This window comes from Numida meleagris, chromosome 1 (genome assembly GCF_002078875.1).
Source record: "Numida meleagris isolate 19003 breed g44 Domestic line chromosome 1, NumMel1.0, whole genome shotgun sequence".
NCBI classification, from domain to species: Eukaryota; Metazoa; Chordata; class Aves; order Galliformes; family Numididae; genus Numida; species Numida meleagris.
The window spans coordinates 67,706,720-67,717,867 of record NC_034409.1 but is presented as its reverse complement, the minus strand read 5'-3'; the positions used below and the strand labels follow the sequence as shown (position 1 = coordinate 67,717,867).

The 11,148-nt window shown below is 40.3% G+C and overlaps 1 protein-coding gene across 1 annotated transcript; it reads right to left on the bottom strand.

Moving 5' to 3' along the window:
* On the bottom strand, nucleotides 7,339–10,803 carry LOC110396216 (C3a anaphylatoxin chemotactic receptor-like). The gene is made up of 2 exons (XM_021391712.1): nucleotides 10,721–10,803; nucleotides 7,339–9,122 (listed from the first exon to the last, which is right to left on the bottom strand). Exon 2 carries the CDS (start codon nucleotides 9,119–9,121, stop codon nucleotides 7,718–7,720), a length of 1,404 nt encoding a protein of 467 aa, XP_021247387.1. The 5' UTR covers nucleotide 9,122; nucleotides 10,721–10,803; the 3' UTR covers nucleotides 7,339–7,717.

Genomic DNA, 11,148 nt, shown 5'->3' with positions numbered 1-11,148 from the left:
TAAATTAGTCAATAGTTCAAGAACTGTTAGGCTCAAAGCTGATGTCAAGGAATCTGTGCTGCTGTTTTTTTCACACTCAGAAGACAGGTAAGACAGATCAGAGTCAAAACAGAGAAGTCCCAGTGAAATCAAAGCTGATTTTAATGAACGCTTTTTTTTTTTTTTTACTTCTGGATCCAAGTTTTATGTGGTTCAGGAATATTTTCAATACTTTACCTATGGAAGTTTCCCAGAACAAAGCCATAGTAAAGTTCAAGTCTGGGGCATATGGTGGGTCTATCCTCCTCCTGATTCCTTCCACTTACTTTAATTTCACAGAACTTAAAAATGGCCCACAACAGCCTGTACTTCAAATGCAAAAATATCTTGCACTGAAAAGCTGAAACAGAGCAGTTGGAAAGCCACAGGCACACACAGTATTTCTGACATCTGGAAGGCTGCCTTAATTACAAGGGCAGTCAATGGGAGGCAGCCAGGCCTGACTGGAGGAATATGGGGAGTTCTGACTCATTTCCAGCTCTACCTCTTCTGTCCTCCCTCACACTCACCTACCATTTCACCAGCTAATAGACACAGAAGGCCTAGTCCTTTAGAGCGGGTGTTCTCTATCATGGTCTGCACCAGACTTGCAGCGAACAGCTAATTTGAAAAGCTTTTTAAAAGAACACAGGTTGTAAAAATATCCAATCGCCAGAAGTTAAAATTCAAATGAGAAGTTGAGACTATTCAGTTAGTCAGGCAAATACAGATGCTAGCTAAAAGGAAATGTTCATCCCCATTCAATCCTTAAATTGTGATATGATGACTTTTTAAAAATACATTTCAGTTTAAATGAAGTTGGTTGAAGTGCAGAGCATGAGAGATTATGTACATATAGCTGAAAACACCAATAGGAAGTCCCTGTATCAGGGCACATAACAAGACAAACATGGTGCATGATTATATGATCCACATAGGATGCCTCCCTGTCTCTTGGTCTTCTGCAGAAGTGGGAGGGTGTAGATCCTAGAGCTGTGATTTAGGAAACAGACAGTGGAGAAATCTACATCCATATGAATTTCTGGGCAACTCTAGTGTCTGATTTTAGATGCTGCAAAGATTTCAGACAAAGTAGAGTACTGTCACCTGAAAGCCATAGATTTTCCTCTCTGTTTGGCAATCTCTGTGAGCAGTTTCCCTGAAGAAGCAGGGTCAGCTTACTGCTATCAGCCACTAGGAGGGACCTTGACCTTTCTGCATGAACCAGCCACATCACAACCGAGATAGGAAAGATCACATCGTTTCCTATAAGTCCCTCTGCTTTAGAAGGCCTCTTACATATTTTATTGTATGTGGTGCATAAAAAGACTGAAGTCAAAAGATTATATCTGAAGGGTAGAATACAGAGGCGTGTAGTTTAATGAGGGAAGGAAACAAGTGTAGCTCCAGTAGCTGTCCTCTGGTCAAAAATAAGAATGACCTGTAGCTGTGCAGGTCGGATAAGGCTGTAGCTATGCCTCTGTCATTCCACTCACCTCCAGCCACCTCCACTTGCCTTATCTATGCCTAACAACATGCAGCCTAGTACTCATGTCAAGGGCCTGAGCTATGACCAGAAGAGAAAATACTACCTTTGGCAAGAACACAAAGACCATAAAAACATGTGATAATTAACCTAGGAACAATCCCTCATGTCTTTGGGAACTGAAAACGAGGACTCAAGGAAACAGAAGTTTCTCGGCTTTTCTGCAAATTCATGTGTTTTTCATACCCCCATCTATATCTCAGCTTTCGTATCTCGTAACAGTTCAAACCTCCTCACTTGTCATGGCAAGGGGGGTTTCAAGTCGTGACACTGGAGGGCAGCTTTCAGAGCTCTCCTCAGCTGGCCTAAGACTCCTCAGCTTGCAAGCCCCCACCCTCCCCAAGGAGTACTGATTTTTTAATAGGCTAATACATTGTTTGCTTAGAATATATGTGATTATAGATCACATATGCAACAGCTTGCTCAGAATACATTTAATAGATGGTTTTGGTGCACCTAATCTGTATCAGTGAAGTGCACTATAGCCACTGTTTTCTCACTGGGCAAAACAAACTGGGGAATGGGGTGGGACAAAGGCTTAATTCCCACTTATCTAATAACACACAGAATATCAGCTTTTCCCCTGTGGTTTCAGTTCGAAACATTCCCCTTCTTCTTTTGCCTTCCTGCAGTAAATTTTCATGTAACTGTGCTGTTCAGTCTTAATCAGATACTTTACTCTGACTTCTTGACAGTTGACCAGATTACAGTGCTTTGACATTTTTCCACTTAAAAAGTACTCTTCAAATTTAACGTTGATTAATGGCTGTCATCTGTGCCTTTTTCTTGAAGACTAAACCTTGGCCGTTTTATTTTATGGAGTGTTTTTCTTCATTAATGACTGAAGGGTTCTTCCTCTCCATTGCACAAACTGTTGGGTAGCCAGAGATGACTAACTGAAAACCAGCCTGGAAGAATCCTGTATGGGAAGGCTTTTCCTACCACAGGAAATTAAGAAGATAGAAGGAGAGGGACTGACTTTTTGTGCGATTTAAACCTATTTATATTCTGAAATGTAGTTTGGCCTAACTGTTCAAAAGCTGCAACTTTCTGTAAAGGAGAAATGTCAAGAAAAGAGAATTGTATCACCTTTAGATTCAAGTGCCAATTTCTGTGCATGGCTACTCTTGTTCCAAAAGTCAAAACAAGGACAAAAAGACATATTTTCAAAAACAATACCTATCAAATAATCAAACTCTTAATTTATTTTAATTGCTTTATAATCAGTGAATTCTCAGAAGCAAAGCTCTTGAGTTTTGAAATGCATTTTGAATTACTATATCCAGTTTCTTTTGCTGAAAAAGGTCCATGACCCTAAGAAATTGTATCCATATTCTGCATATACATATGATCTTTCATATTTTTACATTTATGTTTCTCCCCACCTGACTAATAATTCACCTGTCTCTGTACAATTAAAATCTGAATGCAATTATTGTGTAAGGATGCAGCTGCCATAGGTAACATATATATATTCAATAAACTAGCCAAGCAACCTGAACTTTTTCACTGAGGGCTTCATCTGCAGTGTTTACCAATTTGTTATAGCATCTGCAATAATCCTCAGCAGCTGCATATGCTATGAAAACTGGAAATGAAGTGCATAAACCAAGAGCCTTCTGCCAATAAAACTTTTACTTGCTCATATTGCAAAAGCATCAAGGTAGATATCTCCTTGATATCTCCAGGATTACACCTTGGATCCAGACAGCCTAGGTCAGGGGTGCCAATCTTCTGGCTTGTTTAGCCACATTGAGTGAAGACAAATTCTTTTGGGCTACATGTCTGTTGGTTGCTCCAAAATTAATGTCTCCTGTTTATTTCCGTGGAAACTACAATAGATATAATGAGTACAGTCACTCTGCTTGTTAGAGAAAATTCTCATGTGCAAAAGAATATTTTGCAACATAGTTACCGCTATTAGCTACACATTTTCACCTTGTTGAGCAAGAGCCTGCAAGCCATGCTTGCCAAAACATGCACCAGCAGAGGTTATTCACAGTCACTGTTGCCACCGCTAAAATGCACCACCCACCACTTCACTGTGCTCACATCCACTGTTTGTCTCCATAAATGTTCAGCAAGCATTGATGAATGTCACTGGTTGCTTTTTTTTTTTTCCACATGGAGGAATTCAGTGACACACCTTTGTTTCAAACTCACTTCCGTGTCAGACACCATTCTGTCAAACTGCCCTTCTGCTGCTATGTGTTGCATGGCAACAAAATGTAATGGAATGTTGATAGGAAGCCTCTATTTCCATAACACCAACATCTGCATCTGATGTTGTGGGCCAACATAATAAAACAGGAGGCATTACTTTTGGAGCAGACATCATAAAATATGCAGTATAGTTAGTATGTAAGTAAGAAAATTTATTTTAATTTTTAATATTTTTATTAATGCAGTTTTAAAAAGCAACAAAAGCATAAAACTAGTGGGATATGTGACCTTGTTTTGTGAAACTAGCGCATCAGTCTGGTTTGATGGCCATGGTTGCCATTCTTAGTGAATTCTCAAGGTGTTTGTCAGAGATTTTTGATGAAATTTTACTCTTCCTATGCCTCATTCTTGACAGTAGTTGTTCACAAATACGCGCACCACCCAAAGCGATGACATGAATCAGGAGTGATTGTGAAGTGGGGGATATTTTTCTCTTACAAAAGTCTGGTAAAGAGACATGACCACATTTTTGAGTTGAATGTCTGATAGCAACTGTACATATTCCATTTGAAATATGTATTTATGTTGAATGAAAATGGAGTTGCAAATATAGCAAAAAAATTAATGATTTTTTTTCAGCAATCTTGAAACCTGTTCTCAAACTCCTTTATCAAAACAGAAAGCACGGCTGCATATTTTTTGCCATTCACAGGACTGCATTTAGCCAGTGTACCAAAACGCATGCAGCTATCTGCCATAGCTTGAGTTGGCACAGCGCTGCTCTCCCCTTGCCCTGGTTTCAGCTCAGGCAGCGTTAGTAGCACACCAATATTGGGTTGGTGCTGAGCAATGGGTGTATGCTTGGTCTCCAGCTGGGCCTCTCAGCAGGGCAGAGCCACCTCCATGATGGTGGAGAGCAGAAGGCGGCCACATTGTGAGCTGTGCTGGGCTGCATGCAGGCCGTGGGCCACAGGTTGGATATGCTTGCCCTAAAGTGCTTGAATGCTGTAGGAATTTGGAGCAGGAAGAATCAATTCATAAAAGTATGTCAGAAAGCAAATCAAGATTTATCCCTTCCACTTCTCCCTCCTTTACCCAAGTCTGTGTGATAATACCCTAAAGAGGGAGTTCTCCATTAGTCCAGTGACTGATCAGAAGTGCTGAGGGTAGAGAGAGTGCTTGGACTGCCAGGGGCCCTCTGTTAGGTCTGACAGGGTTTAGAATTTCAATGGCCTGATTTCTTTAACTTCACACAAACTGTCTTCTAGCCCCTCTCATCATCAGTTAGCTGATCAAAGGAAAAACTGTATAAGAAGCTTCTGTTGCTGAAGTCCTTTGTGCTCTATCAGCAATCCAGTTGTGAGAAAAGTTAAGGAAGCTGAAGCTTTAACCTCAGTGGGAGCTGCTCTGGAGAATTTCACAGCACGCTACCTACAGACACTGGTAGATGCTGACTGACAGGGAGAAATTCATGCCAGTAGTGTTACTGATTGTTATACTGTTGGAAGGGTAAAGTCCACAATGCCTTTATGCTTTCTTTTAGCAAAGTGCCCACCGTGGAAAAGGACATTTTTTCTTCAAACTGTTCTTTCTCTTTCTCTCCTTTTTTTTTTTTTAATTGTTTTTGGCTCATCTCATCATCTGGTCCCTCAGCCTCCATGACCTCCCCAAAGAGCCAATGAGGAAATCCCTAATGATTTCAGCTAGGACTTGATCACCTAGCAAGTTACAGACTTAAGTGCCTGTTCTTTGTGAAGGACGTAGGAGGGGAAGGGGACATGGAGTGAATGGTGCCCCACCACCTTCTCGAACTTTTCTACTTTGCCTGTATATCAATATACATTCTCTACCTCTGCCAGAGAAGCCACTACAAGATGCTGCCAAAGGTAATCCTTCCTTGTGTCTTGTTTTATCTTTTTTCCTTCTTATGTTTATTATTATTGTTGTTATTACTATTATTATTGTTATCAATAACTGAGCACAGCCCTCCCCCTCCTCTGATGGTGGATGCATTGGATCAGCTCTTTCATCTTGTGTTGTACCCTGTGGAGGACAGGAAGGTTGGTTCTTGCTGCCACAAAGAGACCCCAGAAGGCTGAATCCTTGTGTGCATCTTTCTCTTGGTTATCTTGTGTTTAGCAATCCTTTCACTTCAAGGTGGTCAGCGAATCTGTTGTATTGGCTACTGGAGTGAGAGAGTCTAGTGGACCCTGGGAGTCTGTAGTTAATGTTGTTTCTTAAATGCTGTAAAGGTCAGGAGGCTAAGGGCACTGGAGGAGTGATCTCAGCTTAGTGAGCTGTTTCACACCAGCAGGAAAAGCAAGAAAGGAAATAGAGAATGCAAGTACAGAGAGGATAATCTCTGAAGCAGAGAGAGCTGAGCTGAGCTGGAAGGGAAAACCTGAGTTTGGAGAGAGGAGGATGTCATAAAAATGATGTTTCAGCAGAGTTGTTGGGTTTCAGAATGCAGTGTCATCTCTGAAGATCAAGAGTAATTTTGAGAGGATCCTGATCCATGCTTTACACCGCCTGTTGCAGCCTCCAGGGAGGTGAAGCCTACATACCCAACAGGTAAAAGAAGCAGTCAGGGGTATTGTGATTCAGCAAATTCTGCTTCTCAGCCCCAGCCCTTCAAGCCTCTTTTCAAAGTATGCAGTGAGACTCTTATTTGCACGTGCAAACTCCTAAGTTTTCTCACACTATCAGTATTTGCTCAGTTGTTATTTGGCCCTCTCCCCTTGTAATTTTCTGGAGTCTTTTCTTGTCTGTGGCAACAGGAGTATTGCTGTGTTGATGTAAATTCTCACTTATGAATGGGTTAATGGTGGAAAGAGGAAGTTGCTGCTCAGAAATTAAGTGGATTAGAGGTCTTCTGGTCAAGGGGCTTGAATCCTCTGGTTGAGTAAGTGGGAGGCCCTTTCAAATGATTTTTGTAAGAGATGCATTAGAAGAGGAGATGAAGTAGGGACAAACTTTAACCTGAACAGCCAAAGAGTATAGTATTGGCGGTAGGGGGGGGAGGGGGGACTCCTTGCAGTTCAGCTGGGGGAGATGATGGAATAGAGTGTAAATCCCAATTAGTTGTTTCTGCCAGCAAATCAGGAAAGCAAAAATGATGCAGGAGTGTGTTGAAATTCTTCCTTCCCTAAGCTATATCCTCCATTCCCTTTTTTTTTTCTTGTACAGTTGTGTTCTGTCAAACCTCTTGTTTCATTTTAGAATTCTGTAAAGCCCACCCCAACACTTATTCCTTGTCTATCAGTAAAGGAAACAAGACAGAAATAAAACATGGTGGCTTTGAAAATCTTGGGGCAGAGGAGGTAAAAACCTCTACTCTGACTGAAGAAAGGGGGTGTCTTTTTTTTAGTGAGTACATGCTAATGAACAGTTACAGCATGAGAATTGGAGCAGTTACTTCTGTACAGTGATATATTTACTGGGATAAACATGGTACCTTGGACATCTACCAAGACGCGAAAATCAGTTCAATGCAGCTGACTACAGCATGTGCTGTTCCTATGCAATGCTGTAATAAAATGTAGCACTTCTCTCTAGGTATCTTCAGGAAAAATCTCTCAGACCCAAGTATAGTCAAAGGAGAGACATCAGTGTTGGTTTCATCTGCATTTTATCAGAGACAGGAGATGCAGAACATCTTTAATAGACATATGCAATAACTGATAACTTTCTAATTTAGCAGTTCAGAAGTTGAAATACATGATCCCACCACGAATCATTCTACAGTCCTTCTTCACTCTTTAAAGCACTCTAAGTCGCCTGCTTCACTAGGCTTTCATCAGAGATTATTACTCTTAGTATTTCCGACTTCCCATCTTGCCATAGTAGGATATAAAGTGGATTAGCAGATCTGATCTGAACCATCCCAGTACACTTTGTGCAAATCTGTTGAGTAATCAGATGTGTTGGAGCAAAAAAAGTGGAGAGTCGTTGATGTACAGAGCTTCTGCAGTGATGATGGGAAGTCCTGTGTTAGACTGTGGTACTAACATCCTTATCTTTTGAAGTCTTGCTTTTGTCAAGAGAGTAAGGGGTTGAACATGTTGGTTCTTCAGTAAAGACTCCTTCCAAGACTCCTTGCAGTGATTGCCTTGCCTTTGCCCTGAAGTCCCGCCCCACAAAAACATAGAGCACAGGGTTGATGCAGCTGTTGGCATACGCAAGTGCTACAGAGAGGTGATCCCAGAGGATCAGTGACTCCTTCAGCCCTGTACCAGGAGTAGCCACAAGGGACAAAATCCCAACTATATGGTATGGAGCCCAACAGACGAAAAATGCAGCTACCACGAGAATGATTGTTCTCAGCATCTTGCTTCGTGGCTTCTGATAGTTACTTGCACGCATCCTGAAAGCAATAAGGGCATAGCAAGCTGCCATTATGCTGAAAGGGAGTATGAAGCCAAAGACTGCCCTGGTGATAGTTATTACAACTAAGGGAATGTGTACGGGATAATCGTCCACATAGAAATTTCCCAGTGAGTCATTACCACTGCCAAAATCAAGCAAATCAAGAGGAAGATCAAGTAGCTTGAAACTGAGGTTATTGTTGGATGGTACAGGCAAGTTAGTATGAGGTAGATCCTTATGAGATTCCAGTAGCCTGATGTCAGGATAGGCAGTCGAATTTAACAAGGAGTTCACATCTACAGTGGCATGAGAAAGGTGAGATGCTGCGATTATGCCTTCGTTTGTGGATAAACTGTTTGCCTGAAAATCTGGATAATTATCAGTAGGCTGATTAGCAAAGGTGGTGCTAGCATATGTGACAGCCGGTTCTAAAGGTGAATATTCTTCCAATAATGCAGTTACTGAATCACTGTCATCCATATAAGCTAGTATTTCATAATCTCCGAAATTGTACCCACACTCAGTTTTGCGACCATCAGTGATAGTGTCACGGTAGTGAAAGACAGGACAGCAGAAAATTAAGGCCACGATCCAAATGCCACTGCATACTAGCGAAATAAACTTCATTGTTCGATGATTTTGACACCAGACAGGTTTCATCACAAGGAGGCACCGGTCAATGCTGATCACTGTGAGTAGGAAAACACTAGCAAACATAGTGAAGATTATGACTGACGGGATGACTTTGCAGAGAAACCAACCATATGGCCAGTGTTCATTGAGGAACAAGTGAACAATGAAGAATGGCAAAGACAAGCAGCACATGAAGTCAGCCACAGCAAGGTTGAGGAACCAGATGATGTTCACAGACCTCTTCATTTTCAAACCAGCTACCCAGATAACCAACCCATTGCCTGGGATACCTATGATGAAAACGAGGATGAAGATAACAAGGGAGCCAATGGATTCTGGTGCATAATATACAGCATCCTGTTCATGTGAACTGCTGTTAACCAGGAGTGAAGGCATTCTGTAGTTATAAAACAGAGAACAAATTAGTAGACAATACATAACTCACCTCCCCAGATTCGTCATCTGTACTGAAGAATCTCTGAGCCACAAAACAGTTCTGAGCTGGATGTATACAAAGGCATCAGTCTATACTAGTTCACACTAAAGGCTTGCTTTGATTAATCTGTCAATTACACAGCTTCATCATTCTTATAGTGGCTTAATTAAGTAAGGCCCACTGTTCAAACAGGAGATTTGTATACACTTATGTTCTTCTATTTCTGTCATCCTTTTTGATTTCAGCCTTGCTCTTTTTATTCTCCACTGGAGTTCTCACTTTATTCATATGCCCACAAAATCACCACTTTTCTTTCCTGATCAAGTTCCTGCTTTTTATGTAATTTTCTTTTTCAGAATAATGTCAGCATTTTAGTTTCTTTTCTCTTTAAAATGAATAATCTCTTCCTGGCATAACCAAAGAAATAGACTTAAGTTGAGAAAGCAATGCTTGTCTTATTGAAATAACCCTGCTCCACTTTCTGGACATTATAAATAGAACAGATAAGACAGCAAGTCTGTTTGTTAAAGAACATTTTTAAGGAAGTCTCAGTAAGCACTTCCTTCTCCTTTCTTTTCTATCCTATATATATGTCTTGAGCTCTTTTCTAGATCTTTGGAAAGCTAGTTTTGATGAGGAGAAAGGCAAGAAGTCAGTGGTTTAAGAATGACAGAGATACAGGTGAAGTAAGAAAAAATAAAGAGTAATAGTAATGCTGTTAGTAATCCATTTAGGTTTAAGAAAAGCTGTTTTATTGCATTCTGTGACTGCTGAGTCACAGAATATCTCAGTGTGGTTTTAAAACTATAAGAATTGGCAATGGAAAAACTTTATTTGTTCAGTCATTCTTGGAGCTAGATACTAGTAAATTAAGAAGAGAAAGTTAAGAAATCTAGAAAAGCCAAAACAGATCAGAGAAAAAGACCTTGATACTCATCCTGTAAGTGTTAACAGAATTGTTTTTAAAATCCCTGTTAACTAAACTCTTGCCAAATCAACGAAGACAGTTATATTGCTGAATGATCACTAAAAGATTTCCAGAAGGCAAAGAAACTGCATAGGCAGGAGTTGAATACAACCTGCGCAATTAACTGGGATTACATGAATAAGAAAACCAAGACTAATTCTATTTAAACCTCTGTTATGCCAGAGACTAGATGCCAGTCACAGACTGCTGAGTGCAGGTCTAAATCTATAGTATTATTAAAAACAAAACAAAACAAAACAAAACAAGCATATCCAAATAATCAATCTCTTTCTTGTATAACATACAGTCTAAGCGTGAAGTACATCACTCCAGCATTTGAACTGTTTCATCACAAAGCAAATGATATAAATGGTTGCAACACACATTGCAATTAACATTTTTTGGTAAAAATTTCTCACAGGCTTTTAGGTGAGAGTGACCTGTAAGGAAAGCTATGAAGTAAGTCACTGGAAAGCAGCAGTTACAAAGATGGAAGTGAGAACTGAAGGGGGGAACAAAGGTTTTCAAGAGTGAATAATAAGAAACTACACACTAAAGAAGAAAGCAGGACTCTGTAGGTTATTACACCTACCCCAGTGAAGCAAGTATCACAGCGCATCAGGGAACAAGAATCATTGGCCCTGTCTCCAGAGTGACTGCAAAAAAATAAACTCATTACATTTTAGGAACTGCTTTTTTTTTTTCCCCCTGATTTGCATGTGTGTGCAAAGTAACCTTCCCACCCGGAGGGAGAGGCTTACAACAACTCTTATTTGAAGCTTTAGAGGCAATTGGTAGGCAAATAACAAAACAAGAAAACCATAAGAAACTCCTTCAGCACTGTCAAAATAAAATACTGTCCTAAATCAAGGAACATCAGGAAGCTAAAGAGCGATAATCATAGACACATACTTTAAACTTTCCATAAGAAGATACAAGATATCAATGCCAGATCAGTTGTCTTGCTTGCTAACATAGCAGTGAAATTTTCTTCATTTACTTCATAAATACAAAATCTAG